This window comes from Pistacia vera, unplaced genomic scaffold, assembly GCF_008641045.1.
Source record: "Pistacia vera cultivar Batoury unplaced genomic scaffold, PisVer_v2 Contig160, whole genome shotgun sequence".
Taxonomy (NCBI): domain Eukaryota; kingdom Viridiplantae; phylum Streptophyta; class Magnoliopsida; order Sapindales; family Anacardiaceae; genus Pistacia; species Pistacia vera.
In genome coordinates, this window is record NW_022195685.1 from 680922 (window position 1) to 702088 (window position 21167).

At 32.6% G+C, this 21167-nt stretch overlaps 2 protein-coding genes across 6 annotated transcripts; both read left to right on the forward strand.

Moving 5' to 3' along the window:
- The first annotated feature begins 8719 nt into the window (after nt 1-8719).
- Nucleotides 8720-10416, forward strand: LOC116125193. Of its 2 annotated transcripts, none has more exons than XM_031410933.1 (3): nt 8720-8828; nt 8956-9010; nt 9908-10416. In XM_031410933.1, the coding sequence occupies exons 1-3, from the start codon at nt 8744-8746 to the stop codon at nt 10068-10070; spliced, it is 303 nt and encodes a 100-aa protein (XP_031266793.1). In that variant the 5' UTR covers nt 8720-8743; the 3' UTR covers nt 10071-10416. The 2 variants fall into 2 exon arrangements, with proteins under 2 accessions (XP_031266793.1, XP_031266794.1); XM_031410934.1 differs by having other exon boundaries at nt 9911-10416.
- A 120-nt stretch (nt 10417-10536) lies between these two features.
- Nucleotides 10537-20793, forward strand: LOC116125183 (B3 domain-containing protein Os07g0563300-like). Of its 4 annotated transcripts, none has more exons than XM_031410920.1 (11): nt 10537-10679; nt 11759-11933; nt 16154-16235; nt 16415-16513; nt 17123-17225; nt 17514-17715; nt 17955-18054; nt 18625-18799; nt 19224-19303; nt 20342-20386; nt 20521-20793. In XM_031410920.1, the coding sequence occupies exons 1-11, from the start codon at nt 10655-10657 to the stop codon at nt 20530-20532; spliced, it is 1098 nt and encodes a 365-aa protein (XP_031266780.1). In that variant the 5' UTR covers nt 10537-10654; the 3' UTR covers nt 20533-20793. The 4 variants fall into 4 exon arrangements, 3 of the variants coding, with proteins under 3 accessions (XP_031266780.1, XP_031266781.1, XP_031266782.1); XM_031410921.1 differs by having other exon boundaries at nt 11766-11933; XM_031410922.1 differs by lacking the exon at nt 10537-10679 and having other exon boundaries at nt 11786-11933; nt 16141-16235.
- The last annotated feature ends 374 nt before the right edge of the window (nt 20794-21167 follow it).

A 21167-nucleotide genomic window follows, 5' to 3' on the forward strand; every position in this document is an offset into this window, starting at 1 on the left:
CAAAATTAAGGCAAAGTGTCCTTAAAAGAATTGCATGATACCTACACTTGGTATTAAAAGTTGCCGCAAAATTATTCTCTCCTACCTTGAGTAGCTCCCAAGTTAAACAATCTTATCAGGTAAAGTTTTTAGGATTCTGTACACGAGATAATATCTATAAATACTTTTATTCAATAATATTTTATTTAATGGAATATGCTCGGGCTTTTTTTCACACATTAATTAATTGTGTAAGATTTTCTAAATTATGAATAAGGGTAATCGGTAATTTCAAAAATTAAATAATACACGTAAAACTTCTGATTCAAACGAGGGGAGATTAATCATAACGGTAACGTGGCCCCCGCCAATTAAGGGCCTTAAAAAAAAGAGGCAAAGACAGATTAAATAATAGATATGGATAAAGTCAACAACAAACTTAAGAAAGCACCTTGTGATAAACTTGAATGGACCGGGTCGGGCCGGGCTGGAACCAACTAATGCCGGAGATTTGGAACTTAATGGCTGTTTTATTCCAATTTGTTATTGCTTAAAGTCCCCTTTTAATTTGTGTTAGTGACACTGGGACCCCCATTTGGGTCCATTTTCGTTGAAGTTGAACCAATTAGTGGACTTTTGTGATTGTTTTGTTCAACCAATATTCTAACATTAAAGCTAGTTGGTGAGTTTGAGATATGTTATTTTATTATAACTGTGCTTGATTGTATGTTAGATTTATTTCGAGATCCCGGCTATTCATGTTTCTACAAATATCTAATTGTATTAAAAAGTTTGTCCATAATACTATACTTCTAAAGTTAATATCTAACTTTGAATCTCAAAAACTTTTGAATTATAAGATAATTCGTAATAGATATAACTTGTTAAATTATACTTTAATACTATATTGAAAATCCGACTGTTTAAAAAGTGATAAGTGTCACAGGTAATAGTTATATAACTTTAACTCCAAGGTAGTTAAAGAAATTTGTTTCATTTATTGAATTTCTGTATGTAAACTTTTGGATCACCTATCATAATAATATTGTAACTTCTTTGGTCATTTGGATTTATAAGGTATTCAATAGATCTTGGGGATCAGTTGAGGTACGTGCAAACTGTCCTGACACCCCAATTACCAAAAAATAATAATAATAACTATATAACTTTTCATTTACAACTGTTATATCTATTAAATCAAAGAAGGAAAAAATTTTATTACTATTTTAAGTCAAAAAATTTAAGTTGATATAACTTAATCTAGTACATAAAATTTTATGGTGTAAGTAGTTGTTAATGTAGAAAAATAAATAAATTAAGCAGGTTTGTTAAATACTTATTGTCATAAAAAAAATAGTAGATGAATACACCAGAATTTATGAATAAGAAATAAATATTCACATTTATTATGTCATGGTAAATGTGTTGTTTATAATAATTATACCATTATAGTTCACGAAAAATAGGCAAATGAATTTAATGTCAATCTTTATTGAGAAGTGTAAGTTAGTTTATATATGTGATATAAAATCAATAAAATTAGGTGTCATTATATAACAAACTGATTATATATTCATGTCAAATGTATTAGTTTTTTATGTTATATATTAAAATAAATCAAAATGATTAATATTTAAAAAAAAAAAAAAACTCTCATTAATTTACTTAAAGGTGTTTATATTTTTGCAAATTTTTAATTTATTATTCTTTCGTTTTTTTTATAATAGGTGTTCGAGTCAGCTTACACGTACCTTAATTAATTTTTTAGATTTTGGAACCATCGATTAGATAAAAGTTCTAGTAAGTAGTGGTTACCCCTATTAACAATTAAGAAGACACTCAAACTTAAGATCTTTTAAATAATACATTTAAGAATTTATATCGAACCATTCAACCACGTATAATAAAAAAGAAAAAAACAATAAGAAGTCTCGTTAATTTACTTAATGGTGTGTGTATTATTACAAAGTTTGCTTTACCGATGTTATAGAAGTTCCAAAAGGTTTGAAAATTTGGTATTTTGAAGAAAGACTCTGGATCTGCAAAATCAAAATTACAATAAGATAAAAGAAGGGTCAGGTGATGAGTTTCAAAATTGAACCATAAAAAGTAACACCAAAAAGTGTTGCTGGATATGATAATTACTAATCGTCATTTAATTAGCAAAATCAAAGGCTAATAATTAATATCAATTAACAACTTTTTTGCACTAAGCTACCCTAATTATTTGCCTTTTAGCTGCTAATCCAAATGATTACTTCATGTTCATCTTCTATGTCGTTTACCAAAATCTCATACCTGCTACTGCACCTACACTCACGTTAATGATTTAGGGTTCTTATTTTATGTAGAAAAATATGATTAGATGTATAAAACTACAACCACAAGTGTCATATTCATGTAGATCTGAATGATAAATTATTACTTGTGTTTATGATTATGTCTACAAATTCTTAGTGTTTAGCCAGAATCTAACTCGAAAATATAATAATTAGTTGCATAATACACCAAATTCGTGTTATTAAATATTGAAACAAATGATATGGATTCACATGAATCATATCCTTTTAAGGGTGGAGTCAAGAGTGACTCTCTTTAACTACTTTTTGTGATTGAGTGGTTCAATAAGGAGTAAAGACTCTTAGATGTATTATTCAAGAGGTCTTGATTTCCAGTCCTTATCGGTTGCTAATAAGAATAGCCACTAGAGTTTTACTCAACTAGTAGTTTCAGGATCCCAAGATTAGTTGAGTGTACGTAAACTAGCTTGAATATTTTCGATCATTAAAAAAAAAGAAAGTTACTCTCTTTGACTACAACTCACTTAGTTTTTTTAAAAAAAAAAAAAAATTATTATTGAATGTAAATTGATAATTTATATAATTTTTATTTTTCTTCTTAACAACATCTAAAATTTGCCACTTGGGTAGCTCAAGTGATAGGATGCCACACTAGGATATGTGGTTCAGGCGCATAGTCTCAAGTTTAAACCCCTCTGGCTCTCTAAGATTTAAGGGTGATCATGACAGTGAGATGTTGTGCTAATCACCTACAATGATTAGTTAGGAAACCGCAAACGGGCTCGAACATTCTGTTTAAAAAAAAAAAATCTAAATTTCATCGGTATTCCAATAATTAATTCTAACTTCGTCCATCTATTTTTATATCAATTAGATAAAGAGATTTATAACAATCAAATCAATCAAAACAATAAACTATTGATTCAATGATAACTTGTCATAAATCAAAGTTGAGATTGATATTGAGTATGTAACTATGTATGCAATTGATGGCTTTGTTTAATAAAGTATTAATTAAGCAGAAAATAAATACAAAAAGGGAGAACGACTTACACTACCCAAGGTTTATCGTAATGACAAGTTGATACCCAAAAGGTTTTAAAATGACAAATAGGTACTTTCCGTCATGTTCTGTTAGTAATTTCTGTTATTAATAGTGAAAAGACTAAAAGCCCTAAAAGTTTGAATTTTAGTTTTTATAAATTTAAAATTTAAAAAACCCCCCAAGTTTACAAATTAACTAAATACCCCAATATATAAAATTTTATAAATAACAAAAACACCCCCACCGCAAGTGCCAGATTCCGGCCACCACCGCCGGAATCTGGCTGGAAAGTTGCGTTACGACCAGACCCGTCGGATCTGTGTCGTAACGCGTCCATCTGGCCTTTTCCGGCCAGATCCGTGGATGATCTGGCCGGAAAAGGCCAGGTCTACAGCAGATCTGGCCGTCGACGCCGCAAAACTCCATCTACGGCGTGACGGCCAGATCTGGCAGTAGATCGGCCTTTTTCGGCCAGATCAGCCGGATCTGGCCGGAAAAGGCCAGACTGGCTGCTGCTTTGACGGCCAGAATTGCCTTTTCCGGCCAGATCCTGGCGGATTGACGGAAAAGGAAAGATCGGCACGTTACGATACAGATCCGGCGGATCTGTGTCGTAATGCAGTTTTCGGGCCAGATTCCGGCGATGGTGGCCGGAATCTGGCACTAGGGGTGGTGGGGTGTTTTTGTTATTTAACAAACTTTTTATATATGGGGGTGTTTAATTAAATTAGCAAACCTAGGGGGTTTTTTAGAATTTTTAAATTTATAAAAAACTAAAATTGAAACTTTGAAGGGCATTTTAGTCTTTTCACTATTAATAAACAAAAATCACTAACAGAACATGACGGAAGGTACCTATTTGTCGTTTCAAAATTTTTTGAGTATCGACTTATCGTTACGGTAAACTTTGGGTATGCACAAGTAGTTCGGCCTACAAAATAATATAGAAGCTAAAATAATTGATGGGCCATGGTCCCAGTTGGTTTAAGGATTGTAGGGAGTTGAATAGTTGATGTGAACAATACAAAGAGTGAAGTAAAGAAGGTGTGTTCTTTATGAGTCATGTGATGGGCAGAGCTTTTAAATCATTAAACATCGTTATGGGGAAGATGAAATTCTCTGACAAAATTAAGGCAAAGTGTCCTTAAAAGAATTGGATGATACCTACACTTGGTATTAAAAGTTGCCGCAAAATTATTCTCTCCTACCTTGAGTAGCTCCCAAGTTAAACAATCTTATCAGGTAAAATTTGGGTCAACCAGAAAATTTTCAAAACTGTTGGGGTTATTTTATGATAAACAAAAGGGGTGCTTTAATTTTCTTACCCTTACTGGTGAAAATCCAGTCAAGTATGTAGTTACTCAAACTTGACTTGATTACTACAATACCCATTTCGCGCCTAACCGAACCTAGGGAATCGAGTTCAAATTCAAACTCGATACTTAAAATTAGAATTCAAATCGAGTTTGAATTCGAACTCTTATAATCGATCTTAATCAAGTTTTAATCGAGTTTAATCAAGTTTTTCGAACTTAATCAAGCTTTTTCATCTTTTCGAGTTGAGTTGTACAATGATGGAACTCAACTCGTATCAATATTCGAGTTATTTGAGCTCGAGCTCGACATTGTCGAGTCCAGCCCGAGCCAATGCCGAGTTGAGCTTGAGCCGCTTGCGAGTGGCTTGGCTCGGTTTTTGCCCCTACTTAAGGTACTACCATATCCCGATATCCGTTGCTTTTTTGATATTACAAGAAACCTGGGGGGTTGATGTACTTTTGCTTTATTTATTTATTTGTCTGTTTGTTTTTATTTTTATTTTTATAATCCTAATTAACCAGAACACAACCTTTGGTATGAAGGGATGTGGCAAGGGAAGGGATACCTTGAACATAAAGAAAATGGCTATTCTAATCATATTTGGAAATGGGTTATGTATATTTTTTAAAGATGACATTGTTATCTCATTCATCATGTCGTCTTATCATTTATATGTATATGTAAGATTTATACCACAGAATTCTTAGTGTTAGAAGGTTTAAACCCCACATTTAGTTAGAATATTCCCTTAAATATAAGTGATGGTCCAACACCAAAATGATGATAAGCAAAGTAAGTACCTAACGGATCGTTTTAATTGGGGGTCCATGAAAAGATTTAGGTATTGATTGTGAAAGAGAAAGTCTAAAGCTGCCGAGTTGTTCATTTTGTCCATTAATAATAATAATACTGGAAGCAGGTGTAATTGCTTTCCATGCACACTCCATTCCATCGTAATAACTAGCACTAGAATAGAAACACAGAAAACTGGTGAATGAATTGGGTCTCAGTCCCACCTAACCAAAACTTGGGTGGGCTAGGTTTCAACGACCGCATGCAACTGACAAAAGACACCCGCAATAAGACAACATCACCTAAATTTTGAGTCATCATGTGGCAAGAATTATAACATGGCCTAGTGTTCAACAATGGGCCACTAAGCNCTCGGTTTTTGCCCCTACTTAAGGTACTACCATATCCCGATATCCGTTGCTTTTTTGATATTACAAGAAACCTGGGGGGTTGATGTACTTTTGCTTTATTTATTTATTTGTCTGTTTGTTTTTATTTTTATTTTTATAATCCTAATTAACCAGAACACAACCTTTGGTATGAAGGGATGTGGCAAGGGAAGGGATACCTTGAACATAAAGAAAATGGCTATTCTAATCATATTTGGAAATGGGTTATGTATATTTTTTAAAGATGACATTGTTATCTCATTCATCATGTCGTCTTATCATTTATATGTATATGTAAGATTTATACCACAGAATTCTTAGTGTTAGAAGGTTTAAACCCCACATTTAGTTAGAATATTCCCTTAAATATAAGTGATGGTCCAACACCAAAATGATGATAAGCAAAGTAAGTACCTAACGGATCGTTTTAATTGGGGGTCCATGAAAAGATTTAGGTATTGATTGTGAAAGAGAAAGTCTAAAGCTGCCGAGTTGTTCATTTTGTCCATTAATAATAATAATACTGGAAGCAGGTGTTATTGCTTTCCATGCACACTCCATTCCATCGTAATAACTAGCACTAGAATAGAAACACAGAAAACTGGTAAATGAATTGAGTCTCAGTCCCACCTAACCAAAACTTGGGTGGGCTAGGTTTCAACGACCGCATGCAACTGACAAAAGACACCCGCAATAAGACAACATCGCCTAAATTTTGAGTCATCATGTGGCAAGCAATATAACATGGCCTAGTGTTCAACAATGGGCCACTAGGCCCACTAATCCATTTTTTTTTTTTTTTATATGACAGGGGTGTTCGAGACAACTTGTGTGCACCTTAACTAATATTCTAAGACTTTGGAACTATCGGTCTGGTAAGAGACCTAGTGATCATCACCTATTAGGGGGTCAAAGTGAATCGAACTCATAATTTATTGAGTAATACACCTAAAAATCCCAATTGACCACTCAGCCATCCCGTCATGATTCACTAATCCAAATTTTATTTCTCTTAACAATAAAATTTGATTATATTTTTCAATAATATTACTTCTCCCACAATTTATCTCAAATTTCACGTCTCAAATAATGTGACATCATATTGACATATTGACTGGATTTATATAAATCCTTTTAGTGTATACACAAAATTTGAAATGTTTTGAGTTTACAACTATGTCTCGCAAATTATTTGTTCTAATTATAAGATTGTTTTTTTTTTTTTCACATATTTTTTATTAGTTCATAAGAACAATATTGATGAAGAATTTTTTCAGTTTAGTATTCAAAATCTCTCTTCATGGCTGCATAGATTAGCTAGTTGAGTTTTCCCTCGGCTCTTCCTTTGGTTATATACCAACTAGGGGTGGACAAAAAATTAGGGTGGAATTAGAACCGATGGGTACTTGAGTTGTTGGTTTCGATTCCCATCCGGAATCGGTTGTGATAGGGTTGATTCTGGTTCTAAAAAACTAGAATCGATACTATGCGTTTCGGTTTCGGTTCCACCTTATGGGAACTGGGAATCAGAATCCGAGCTGAGATTCGGGTACTTATGTATGAATCGGTTTGGGAACTAGGGGTGTATTTGTAAATTCTGTAAACCATTGGGGGTGCATATAATTTTTGGAGGGTTTATTTATCATTTTTTTTAAATAGGGGGTAATTAATAACCTGGATACTCGAAACCAATCTATTCTAGTTCTGATTCCTTTGAATTTGGGTGGATACCTGGACCTATCCACCCCTAATACCAACACACCTACTTCTGTTAGTGGATTAGCTCAAAAGCGTCTGCGTATTATTAAGCCATATATCAAGATCTTAATATTTTATCAAGACAAACTTTGTACACCTTGAGAAGAAGCCCATACAAGTATACCAGAGATATATAAGTATGTTGATGCGTGATTTTGACACCAACGACCTTGCATGTGCAAATGCAAAGTGCTAAGTTGGCCTTAGAAATTATACGTGATTGATTGATTTAAGATTTAGGGCGACATTAAACAATATCATTGAATGCAAAGACCAAAGAATAAATAAGACAGAATATTTTTATAGTGGTTCGGATGCTTAAAGCGATTCCTATATCTACTATTTCTTTTATATAAGTGAGTGTTACAAGATATCACGTATAGTTAACAACGAGCAGAGGTACAATAACTGAGTATTCAGAGAGAATATTAAGTCAATCTCTTTCCCGTATGTTGTCTTTGCTATTAATTGTTATGAAAGTAAAGATCCCGAAAATGAGAGGGGGAGTCCTCTATTTATAGTAGCTGAATTAAAGGTAATGACTACATATCTGCAAGTGGGTAGATGTCGTACAAGTATTTCCTTGCCTTTCATGGACTGATAACTTAAGAAATATTCTCAAATTATCTAGGGTTTGGACAGATGTGCGACCCTCATTCACTCATAGACAAAACTTAAATTTGCTGAGTTGGTGACAACCGTATTCTCTCTATATTGGGGCGACGTGGCAGACTCTGGACGACACAAAGCCTTCATGAACTCTGATTGGTGCTTGCTGATGTAAGCTTGCGTCTACCTTGATTTTTTAGGCATAACAAAGTATATAACATAAAATAAACCAAATCGGATACATGAATATTTGGTTTGATAACCTGCTACAAATTTCCTATCATCAAATCTGAAAATTTTCCCTCTAATTAAAAGAATATACCTTTGTTTTGTCTTCAAAATGCAGCAAAACATAAACAAAACTGCTAAATTTTTAATTAATACATTTGCCCAGTTCGATTTTGAAGTCTGTGAGTGGGCCGAATTCAGTCCAAATCAAACTCAACTATTGGCCCAATCCGGCCCGTACATACATAAACAAAAGGGTCTTAAAAATTTGTCAATTTAGGGTTTTAGATTTTAGTTTTCAATTTTCTGTTCAAGAAACCCCACAAATGGCGAAGAATAGAAACAAGAAGAAACGAACAGGCGCTGTTTCAATGGACGTGACCGAACCAACTGTTTCAGATATGGTTCAAGGTACCTATTAGTATTTCTCTCAAATTTTCAGATATGAACATTTTAGTTTTATTTTTTAGTTTTCTATACTTTGATAGTCTTCGTTTAGATGTATTCACTATTTTGTTTCGATTTATATAAATTGCAGCAATGGACACTTCAGAATCTGGAGCTCAAAAGCAAGCTTCTAGTATGCTCAATATGTAAGAATATAACAAGTAACAACTACTCTACTGCTTATAAGCAATGCTAAATAATTATTAGTTTTGTTCGCACATAAGCACAGAATAGGTTTTGGTTGTGTTGTTAATTTATCATGTAAAGGACCTGAACTTATTAGATGGAAGTTGTCGGTTTGCTAAGATTAAGTAATGTTGACATAAAGCGTTTTACTGTAGAACTAATAGGAGTTTTTGAATATTGCTTTTAACTATTAACTTGAATTCAATTAAAGGAATTTTTTTTTTCTTTTTCTTTTGAGTTAGGACTATATATATGTATACATCAATACCCTCTAGGGTTGATGTTTATATTTTTTTTTCGTAAAGTTATATCTCAACTCTTGGAGGGATATCAGTGGGAGTTTGTAAAATTTTGTGTTTGCACTCTCTTACTCGAGAGTTGAGGTGTGGATTTTTAAGAAATGTAGACGTTTCCAAATAGGACATATATATTTGAATGTTCTCAAGTTTAGACGTTTGCAGTTTTTTTTTTTAAAATCTACATCTCAACTCTTGGATGGAAGAGTTGATTGGGGTTTATAGAGTTTTTTCTTCAACTCTTTCCTTCAAGAGTAACTCCTCCTTTTGAGACGTAGGTTTTAATTTAAAAAAAATTGCAAACATCTAAAATTAGTAGATGTTGCCAACACAGAGGAGATGAAGACTGTAAAATTGATATAATGTAGGCCATAGGAGTAGCTTAGTGGGATAATGTGCTTGAGATTTGGGTCCTTATGAACACTTGTATCTCAGTGTTCTTGAGTAGTTATTTCTTTGGATTTCTGATGAATATTACAGGTTAATCCTGTTAGTAGATTTGTATCTATTTCATTTGTCCAATGTGAGAAGATGATGACTAATTCTGAGCCTTTTTTGAAGCAGAAAGATCAAGAAGGAAAGACCAATGAAGAGGTCAAAGAATGTGCGAAAGAAGAAAGCCATAGAAAAAGCTATATCCAAAAATGATAAGTATGTCGAGAAGACTTTGAAGAAAGAAAGCAAATCATTGAAAACTCAGTCTGCTAAAAAACTATACGAATGATTCTGATTATCAAGGTCATTATCGTGAAAGGGGCTCCAAGAGATACCATTTATTTTCTTGAAAGTAATTTACATTGCTAGAGTATAATATTTATTTATTGGTAGAGTTGTAGAATTAGTTGAATGTTTCAATATCCAACTTATGGAATTGTCATTTCGATCCTGTCAATATTCTAAAAGGTCCGGATGTATAGCATAAGCATTTTCAATTAAATTTATTGTGATAGGATATTGTACGACGGTGAAGAGAAAACAAAAGCCTTCATGCATATGAGTTTTGAGTTCAAATGACTGAAGGAAATTTGTTCCTCATGTTTCAATGATTGATGCATCAGATTTTCAACCTATTTAGTTATCTTTTTATTGTTCCTATGTAGTTTATTTGGATTTTGCTCTATTTTTCACAACTCGAGAGCAAATTTCGGTAAGTAGGCCTTATACCAAGCCTTTTTGTTTTGGTCAGCCCTTCAGAATGAAGCTAAATTTGATTTGGGGAGTGGAGTTCTGGGCTGGGCTCTGCAAATTCGGACTAAAAGTTAATCCTTGTCGCCTGTCGAGGATTTTTGAACACATTGCCCAGATCAGATGTCAAACACAAAAAAACATTTGGGTAAGGGAAAGTTCAATATATATTAATTTTTCAAATCTGCTCTCTCTCTCTTCCTTCCTTCCCTAAATTACCATTATGATGATGATTTTGAAAATATACAAGTAATATAATACATTCATTTCTTAAGATTGTTTTGTTTCACTGTTCAAAAGAATAGTAATTATTTTTAATCTTTGGCGAATTATTGAATTTTATTGTTATTTAGTACATATTTCTTAAACCAACTACAATATCCACTTTTTACTGGTTATATATATAATTTTATAGGGGTTTCAATAATTTTTGCATAAATTTTTTTCCAGTCGGGGATTTTAATTGTTTACAGAAATATTGGATGACTATAAAATTTGAAAATCCCTTAAGGGCTTCACAATAATTACCCGTTGCAAAAATCAAAGTAGACTTTTTTAATATACCCCTTTTTACGTCAATTACAACATAATTTTATAAAGATATAATTTATTTGTTTGGAATAAAGAAATGGACAAACATCCCTCAATTGGTTCAGTCACCTAGACTCATATTTTCTTACTCCTGCTTGCTCTGTTCTCAATATTCATAAAATTTGGTAAGCTTAAACCTATAGCACATTGAATGCAATGAGACAATATTTGCCCCTTTAAAGAATTAATATGAACCCTTCTTTAGTAACTCACAAATGATATTTATTGCAAAAATATTTAAATGGAGTAAACATATTTATTACAGCCTTCAGAGATGTTCTGGCAACTTCACTGGCTGCATGCATGCATGCATGTATCTAAACTTTTAACCAAAAAGAGAATTTATAATTTAACTCATGACATTGTTTTGCTTAGTTGTAATTTAATTACCTTACTTTATATATCAAATGTTTATTTGGAATAATGATTATTTTTTTACATGAAATTATTTTGTATAGATTTGAGTGAGCACACCATATTTTGTCTCGTCGTATGATTGTTGACAAAACTCTGACAAATGACATCATACAAAACCGTCGAAGCAGCTTGTTTCTATCTATTAAACTTGTCTTATTTGTCAAGTATTGTCACTGCATCACTGTCATTTTCACTCTAATTCTCTTAAACTCTTCATAGTTTTCAGTAAAAAACAAAACACTTCAGAGTTCTTCAAGCTTCTTTCAATGGCTTCTTCTTCTTCATCAGCTTCCATGAAAAGGATCTGCTTTTACTGCAAGACTGTCTCCACCATCCTCAGGCCTGGTTGGCGCCTCCGGAATGGCTGCTCTGCTCTGCTTTGTATCCGTTGCGCGTACGCTCTTTTACATCTTCTTTTAATACATTTTTTGTTGCATGTTACGTTTCTGTTGTTCAATGTAAAGTTGTTGTGTAATTACTTATATGGATGGTGATGGTTTAATGTGTATCTTTCATTGTTATAGCCAAAACTTTTTTTTAACTTAGAAAAGTGGTAATGAAATTTGCTTTGGCGTTGAGCTTAGAACATTGAGTTAGAAAATCGGTATGCAGGGGATGTTTTGGATCAATATTGTGAAATTTTATGGGATGTGTTGATGGAATTTGAAGGAGGGTTCATGATGATTTTTAATATTTTAAAAGAGTTTTATTTTGATTTTCAAAGTATGAGAGTTTAACTATTATTAGACTGAAGAGGCTACTTTTCAAAAGAAAAAGATTCACAAAAAAAAAAAAAAAAAGGTTTAATTATTCACAAAGTGCATGTAATTTAGATCAACGGGGACTAAAAGATTAAAGATGTTTCCTGTGTTTTTGATAATGATTTGAAAAACATTCCAAGCTCTGCTTTTTTTTTTTTTGGGTCCAAAACTCTTTTGATACAAGTCAACTTTTTTTCATTTATTTATTTTTTATTTTTTATATATTTTGGGAGAAACCATGTTTCAGTTTTCAAACATGCCATCACACAATTTTGCTGATATTAACACTAAAAAATTCAATTTTTCGTTTAAATTCCATAAAAGGGAGTTCTTAAAATCATTGGTATGCAAAGGGGAGCAGGCGGCTATTCTTTGTGTCTACTGAGGGAAAGGGATAAGTTAAAACAATTGTTGTCAATGGGTCATGGGTAGACTAATGGAGTGATATTAGATATACAATTTGAGTAAAATTACAATGGACTCTGTCTCTCTATCTCAGGTAAGAATGAACAGTGGAACAAGAGAAAAGTTACTAACGAATTTTTCAAAGTAGTACAATTTTATACTCCCATCATCTGCTTTTTATTTACTTGAGTTAGGTTTTTTTTATTTTTTTATTTATTTTTTGTAATCTTCGAAGGGAATATAATAAAGGGGAGGGGAATATGTTGGATCATTACTTGTCCATATTGTATGGATTGGAAGAAAAATAATTAGAAGTAGTTAGTTGCTGACTACATTTTAATCTTATTGTAACTAGTTTAGATTTTGGAAATGCAGCTTTTTCCTTCAATAGTCAAAATTCTAGTACCAGGGCGTCTAAGTCTTTAAGATATATGCTCTTTTGTTCCTTTTGTGGAGTGAAACATTAGTAGAAAGATAGTGACATTTGTATTAGTCTACGCTAAGTAAACTTTCTTACCGTATATCAGTCATCCATAGAAGTTAAAAATATTCCTTGTTCTATTTTTGAGAGATACGGAATTAATCCATGTTGACCAACTACTAGATTGTAGCCAAATGGCGAACTGAAACCTAACAAATGCCAAACTAAATCAAAATTATTTTCAAACCTAATTTAATTGTAATCATTAGAATATGGGAGAGTTCTTGACATTTTGATGCCTCACCAATAAAATTAAGATGTATGCCTTTTGTCAGAGATGGTTAATTTCCACAGGTGTTACTGTATATGCCAATATGATAGTTTGGTTATTGTTTTAAAAAATTATGAACCAAAACTGAATTTTGAAAAGTTTTGTTGGGTTTGGTTTAAAGGTTAACATTGATAAGGAGTTGATGATAGAGTTATAGTAGAAACTTCTTTGTTCAGCTTCACTATTCTAGTTGATGATCACTACTCTTTTTTTGAACACACCTAAAAGGAGTTAATGTTATCCTTTTTAATCATGTTGAAGAAGAAGCTGAAGAATGAAGTGAAGAGAAGTTTCTTTAACCGCCATTATTGAAGGCCTTTTGGCTAATCTTAGCTTATTGTCCTTGTGGAGACACAAAGATTTGGAGATCCTGGAAGAATTTATAAAGAAAAAAGATACAGATGGAGATTGAAGGGAGTGAAATTTAATTTCCATTGTTCACTACATCATCATTGTCATTGCTTTTATTCCTCTTTTGACAATGTAAATCTCCGTTTACTTTTTTCCCTTGTTTTTTTGTTTTATAATTTGCAACTTGGAGAACTATCGATGCATTATATTATTCTTCGGAATGAGGTTTATGATAGAAATCTTCTTTCTTGAAGGATGAAAGGAAAGTTTATACATTTCAACCAAGAAAAAATTTGTGAAAAGACATCATATTTTACTGTGCAAAGCCAAACAACCACAATAGAAAAAGTTGAATGCATTGAAAACAAAAACAAAAGTGAAGTTAGCCTTTACCCTGGAGATTTTGATTCTTGGAGGAGGACATGGAATCATTTCTCTAATGTACTTACAATCAAATTTTTGTTATAGTTATTAGTCATTCATAATCCATTGTGTGAAGAGTACTGAAATCTCTAATTGATGCAACATACTTGCTTAGTAGGAGTTCAAGCTGAAGTGCCTATCTTGTGGAGTGAAAAATTAATTCCATTACTTAAATATACTATGTAAAAAAGTTTGAGTTAGATATTATTTCTTATTTCTTTTAATGAAGGCCTCAGTTAACGCTTTAGGAAAACAGGTTTTGTATGGCAACACCAAATATGCTTGGGCAATGTGTTGTTTAGCTGTGTGTTAGATTGTCTTTAAAAACATAGGATGCAACTCTAAAAATTAGTGCCAATTTTGAAAATATGCAAGAGAATTTTCTGTGTCTTTGGAAATTACAGCTGCATGATTTTAAGAACACGCTGCAAAAGTGCTATACCATCTCTAGTTTTACCCGTCTTTTTGTTCTCTCCTCTTTTGGACCTTGCAGGTCTGCTATCTTTTTTCCCTAGTGCAACACTTCTATCTCTCTTTTCATAGTTTATAGCCTTTTATTCCCTCTTTCTGTCATTTTAAATGCTAGTACGAATGCACTTTTACTGTCATTATTGTAAGAGGTATTTTTTTGAGTTATGCGATTGACCACTTTATTGAATCTTGTAAATACACAATTTTGCCAATTTGTTTTTAGAAACTATTTTACGTAACATTATCTGACATACCTCAAGTTTTCTATCTTTTAGAAAATTAGGAAAGTAATTGAATGATAAAAATGACTCTAAAAAGAAGAGTTCGTCGTTTTTATGCATATAATTTAGTATTGTTAAGCGTCCTAGTTTTCTCTTCAAAAATTTGAACCAGCTGCTGTGTTTGCTAGATCTGTTTCTTGGGTTGTTTGTCTCACACGAGGAACATAGTGTGGACAATGAAATGACTGAAAAATTGTATTAGAGTTACTAGGTTTAGGTAAACATTTTGTGCAATGAAGCAATTTCCCTTAAAATGAGAAAGGGTGAATATGTAGATCGAGAAGGAAATACTTATCCATGTGCGTGTCTGAGTGTAAATCCATGTGATACGTATGTAAATTAAATTTGCTATTTCACATGAGGGGGCATGTTCGAGGTTAAATACTATTATCAACATACTTTTTTCAGCTTAAGTTTTTGGGTTAAGTGGTGTCTCAACGAATGTAATTTGATAACAAACTTAGATTAAGGTTGAGGAAGATTATATAGATATTTATATTTCTTAGGAGCTGCAGTTTGGATCTTTACACCTTAAAAGAAGCGATTTGTGTGAGCTAAACCACATAGTATTGTGCCTTCTATTGCTTAGGTGAGATAATGTTATTTTGGCTTCACACATTAAAACGACGTCGCTTTGATACTACTTTTATAAAATCACATCCAGCAAATCATTTTTGGCCTTTTCCCCCTACATACCTTTTCTGATTTGAAATCTTTCTTCCTCTTTCTATCTTTTATTGCAACTTTGGAGAATATATACAGATCTTGTTCTATAAATGATTAGTATTATAGAAGTGAATAATCTACACCAATACCATGTAGTTCTTTTAGATAAAGAACTCATTATACAGTTACTATATAGGCATATGAATTAGTTTCTTTATACTGTTGGCTGACTGTGATGAAAAATTCTCTTTTATGCATTTATTAATGGCTAATGATGACTATTATCTGGTTGGAATTCTGCCAAAGTAGCAACTTTAATCTGCTTAGAGTATTTATTGCTTGTAAATTATACCGTGGTGATTAAATTGATTCATATTTTTCTAAATTTTTATGTTCTCAATTGATGTAGCAAACTTGTGTATTTAAAAGCATCCTAAAAATACTTAACCTGACTTTCTTATCCTATCTGTTATGAAAAACTGACTTAGAAGTTTGCAAATCTAGTTCTGCTTATGAGGAAGGAAGATTCTGCAATATTTTTCACTTGGATGCCAGTGGTTGGAGAGATTGTGTTACTTGTAAGAAGGTGAGCTGAAAACGTCTGCACATTTGCTTTTATCTTATAAGTTGTTTTACCACCTAGTCTGAGACATTCTTTCCTACCTATATAGGTGGTTATGTGGTAATTTCTGGATGTGACATCACCTCGGTTACTGGAATGAACTATGCTAAATTGTTTGAATATACTAATATTTATTTATGCAGATTGTTCACTGTGGATGTATCATGTCAACCCATACACATATCGAATTGGATTCTGGAGGTGTAAGATGTACTGAATGCATATCAAATGATATCCTTATGGTAAAAATAATCTATTTGTCCCTTAAATTTTAAATTTCTCATTATTTTTAAGTATTTAACTCTAATAATTATCACCACTTTATTAGTTAGCAATGCTTTTCTCGCATTTTGTGCAGACACTCTTCCATATATATATACATTATATTTAACTTGAAAAACCTAATATTTGTAATTATTTACATTGTTGACCATATTGTGTTCAAGATTATTGGATACCTTTTGCAATTACCTGCTCATGGCTTACTTTTCTATTATATTTGCACTTTAAATTCCATTTTTTTCTATGGGTTGAAAGTCATGATATGTAATTTGAGAGATTGGATAAAGCACGTGATTTCATCTTGTAACCTCTGAGTAGAACAGCATAAATATCAGCAGATGCCTTTAAAGGATGGAAATTTACATTCATAATGATTAGACGATAGATTTGACGTTTTATCATCCAGAAAAGTCACAATACTTCTAATTAATTAAGTGATTACCAGATTCAAGTTTAATTGAAGTTTGTTGGTTACTCTGGGATGTGTTAATTTACTTCAAAACTGTTTATTGTCCTTTAGTTCCCAAATATGAAGTGGCACCATACTAAGTCCAAATGTTGTATTACAGGGAGCAAACAGTCGCAGATTCCAATTCAAGAATGCTCGTCCCAGGACTCTGCGAGACCTACCAGAAGTTAGACTATGTGTTGACTTGGGCAAAGTGATCACTGGTGATTGTCAATATATCATGACCTTGGAAAATAGGGAAACTGATAAATCAGTTAAATGTTGCAGCTAATTGATTTTCTTTTCTTTGATAAACTTGTACCTAATTTCTCTTGAAAAATTTCATTTCGTATTTGGTATAATGTGGAAATTACTTATTTTATCATCTATAAACCAAAAAAGTAATGCATAGCAATATTTAGATTCCTTTCTCTCCCTATACTAGCAATTGCTAGTTTTCGACTAGAATGGAAATAGTGATTACTGAGCCTAGCCGGTCACACCTGTTGCAGGGATCACTTATGGAACATCATCACAGGAAGATGCATGTGAAAGTAGAGAACAGCTGTACACTGATTCACCTGATGGAGTTAATATATCTGACAGTTCTACTGTTAATAAGAAGCCTCAAAGTAATGGTCTTAGGAAAATCCATTCATATCGTCGATACTTGCCTGAGGCAAGTGATGAGGATATGCAACAAATCAGAAAACAGTATCCGCTACTTCTTAGTATTATTTTGGTTTCTTTGCACTTGTTTAGATGAAAAAATTAACTAGGAATCTGATAATCATGATTGTATAAGCGGTATGGTAACTTTACTAATTAATCCGTTGTTTTGAATTAATTTTTATACTAAAAAGCTTTGCGTAATTTTAATGTGAGATTGCATTCTGTGTCATATGCTTCTCAGTCTTGTCTTCCTATGAACAGGATCCTTGACAACATCTCAGCTCAAATTCCGTTGTCATTCCTTTGTTTGAAAAGGAATTGACTATCAGTGATGCAGATTCCAGGAATGGGCGACTGGTAATACCTAAAAAATGTGCATGGGTGAGTTTTTTTTCTCTTTCTGCTGTTTAAGACTGTAGCTTTAAAAATTTTCAAACCTAAGGGTTTTTTTAATGTTATCAATTTTGAAAGTTTGTGCTGTTTCTATATTTGGTAATAAAGGTTTTACAAGTACAATGTGAAGGGTGATATCTTAAGTTTTGAGATAGGCCGAGTCTTTGTGCTCTTTTTTTTTTTTACTTTTAAATGTTTACCACGAAGATGATGTACCCTTGTCGTGGCTTGAGTCTTGTTACTGAATTTTTGATGTACCCTTGTCATGGCTTGAGTCTTGTTACTGAATTTTTGGGAGAAACAATTTCTATGATTCAATTGTGTTTTGCATAATTTATTATTATTTTTTACTTCTTAATATTCTTTCCATGAATATCTTTCAATAATTTCTATGAAGGAAATAAAATAGTTAAAACTTATTTAAAGTTTAAAGCTTACTTTTGCTATTATATTATTATGTAATAGCAAAAGTATGCTTTATGATTTCTTTTAATATTTGCGTATCTGGAATCTTGGGGTTTAAATGTTTTCTGTTAATGGTTACTGACAATGGTACAGGATTATCTTCCAAAAATTTCTGAGCCCCAAGGATTTCCCATTAAAATCCAAGATACTGGTGGAAAATACTGGAATTTTCACTACCGGTTTTGGCCCAACAGTCACAGCACAATGTATGTTCTAGAAGGAACTAGAGATTACATGGCTGCGAATCAATGCCAACCAGGTGATAAAGGTACTTCATTGAATTCCATGTGCATTTATGATTGGCTTGTTATTTTCTTTAGACAAATTATGTCAATCAACTAATTTGTTCATGTTTGAATTTGCATTTCAATGATACTTGTTGTCTTTTCATCCTATTCTTTAAGCTTCCAAGTCATGATTAGTACAGCTGTACAGATGTTGAATTTTTTGTCTATACGCATTGATTTCCTGGTGCTTCCAACTGAATTACATATGTGAATCAGTTTCTATATGATACTAATGTCAGTCGAGTTCCTTCTTCAAGTACCTTTACTCATCTAATACTTTCTTGTGTCTGGAAAATGTTTTGAAAGTTTTTGAGGTGTTTATTCCAATTTGTTTATGAGATCATTCCTACCCATGAGCATATGATTCGTGTTATAGAGTAACTAAGAGTTGTCTGGACTTTTCAGTTACATTTTATCGGATAGATCCAGAAGGACAGTTGGTCATGGGATTGAAAAAAGCTCAAGCAAGTACATCAGATCAAGAGGTATGACATACAGAAACAACCAAATCTCTTTATTAGCATGTGGATATGACCAGGTCAATGTTGATTCAATAGCATTGTAGGTGAATGACAAATACCCAGGGTTAAAGTAAACACAACCTTATACACACACACACAATGCTTTTTCCTGGAGGACCCAAACTATGCAATGTTGGTTTTATGAATCATGAGTGATACATCAAGATTTGAGATTACTTGACCATTGACTTGTAGGATGACTATCAATCCTCAACAAAACCATGCCTAATTTGTAGGAGGTATTGACTGAAAGGGTCTTCCCATGTCTCTTCTCTCTTGGTATTTGTGGGTGGTTAGAAAAGAAAAGTTTTTCTCTATTGGTTTCAATATCCAAAAGCAGTAGCCTGATGTGACCTCCACATCAAGATAGAATTACCTTTTAATAACCTGGACTGATGAGATGCTGCATAAATGGTCTTAGCTCATAAATGCTCACTCCCTTGGGACTGCATACTTGGGATATTGTAACCTATAAGTTTTCTGACTAACACTAAAGGGCCCAGTTTAGAGTTTGGTGAACTTCAGAGAAAGTTGGGATGCTGGGTTTACCCAAAAAAAAAAAAAAAAAATTGGTGAACTTCAGAGAAAGTTGGGATGCTGGGTTTACCCAAAAAAAAAAAAAAAAAAAAAAAAAAAGAGGTTAGTAAGGATATGGACTTCCAATTCCTCTTAGTACATGGCTGAAGACATGTATGGGGAAGTGTTGATTTTGATGGCTTCCATTGTTTCCTTTGATTAGAAAAGAGTGAAATATGATCATGGTGTCAGATATTTGCAATTTTTCATACTACCATTTGGTTACATATAACTAAATGATGACTGGTAGCTCTATGAAGTACTTAGTTGACTTATTTCCTTCCAAAGTTGTTAAAACTATCTATGTTTCAAGTTCTTGAAATCTTTTCACTCGTCTTTCAGTTTATTCTGCATCATGTGTATATTTGTTCCTACACGAAATTGTTTATCTAGAATTTTAGTTATTTATTTATGTTCATCTAACAGAAAAATCCAGAGAGTTATGGGCAGTACATGCTGAGAACAAGAGAGGTAAATACTTTTCATTCATTTGTAAAATTTTTTTATAGACTTATGATGTTACAATGGCAGTTTATAGTTTACTTTTATATTTACATTTGCCAATGTAAAAAATTAATTATCGTGAAATTTTGTTCCTTTTCCAGAGTTCAAAATGATGTTCCAAAACAAAGATTATTGTCCTTTCAAGACTGTTGTGAACTTGTGCTTTCCATGGATACTAGTGAAGCTGGTTGTCGGTGTGAGACTGAAGCTGGTTGTCGGTGTGAGACTGAAGCTGGTCTTTCTCCCGTAAACTTAAATTATCCTTTTCCCTTTATTTATGAAACCATCCTAGTTACAAGTAAAACAAATTTGCTGTTTTATTTTGTAGTTTCTTGGATAGCTTTCATGGAGAAAACTTATGTTACATTTTTGGATTTCCTTTGGTAATGAAAGCATTTTGTTAGTAAAGGTGAGGTTTTTAAGGAGCTATAACAATGAACCAAAGTACAAAATGAAAACCCTTTGTTCGGGTGGGTATGAAGTATCGAGTAATAAACAGCCATAGCTGAAATAAACATGAATTGATCTCTTTTCAAAAACATATACAATGTGAATGCAAAAAGTGCACAAAACTCGAATCTTTAGACAACATGAAATAGATCTTCCTATGTCAGAGAATGCTCTAAATCATTATTATGCAGTTATCTTGAAGTGTCTGTTGACAGTTGACACGAGGATTTCTGTGTTTTTTTCTTTAAAACTTTTATTTTTGAGGTGATAATGGGCAAGGTTGGATGAGCAGAAGCTA

Excerpts from the sequence above, each read along its gene's own strand:
- LOC116125183 (XM_031410920.1), top strand. The coding sequence starts at position 10,655 with ATGTCAAACACAAAAAAACATTTGG. Across the intron at positions 17,226-17,513 it reads CTTGGGCAAAGTGATCACTG|GGATCACTTATGGAACATCA; the intron begins GTGATTGTCAAT and ends CACCTGTTGCAG. Across the intron at positions 18,800-19,223 it reads ATGCCAACCAGGTGATAAAG|TTACATTTTATCGGATAGAT; the intron begins GTACTTCATTGA and ends TGGACTTTTCAG.
- LOC116125193 (XM_031410933.1), top strand. The coding sequence starts at position 8,744 with ATGGCGAAGAATAGAAACAAGAAGAAACGAACAGGCGCTGTTTCAATG. Across the intron at positions 8,829-8,955 it reads TGTTTCAGATATGGTTCAAG|CAATGGACACTTCAGAATCT; the intron begins GTACCTATTAGT and ends TATAAATTGCAG. Across the intron at positions 9,011-9,907 it reads GCTTCTAGTATGCTCAATAT|CAGAAAGATCAAGAAGGAAA; the intron begins GTAAGAATATAA and ends CCTTTTTTGAAG.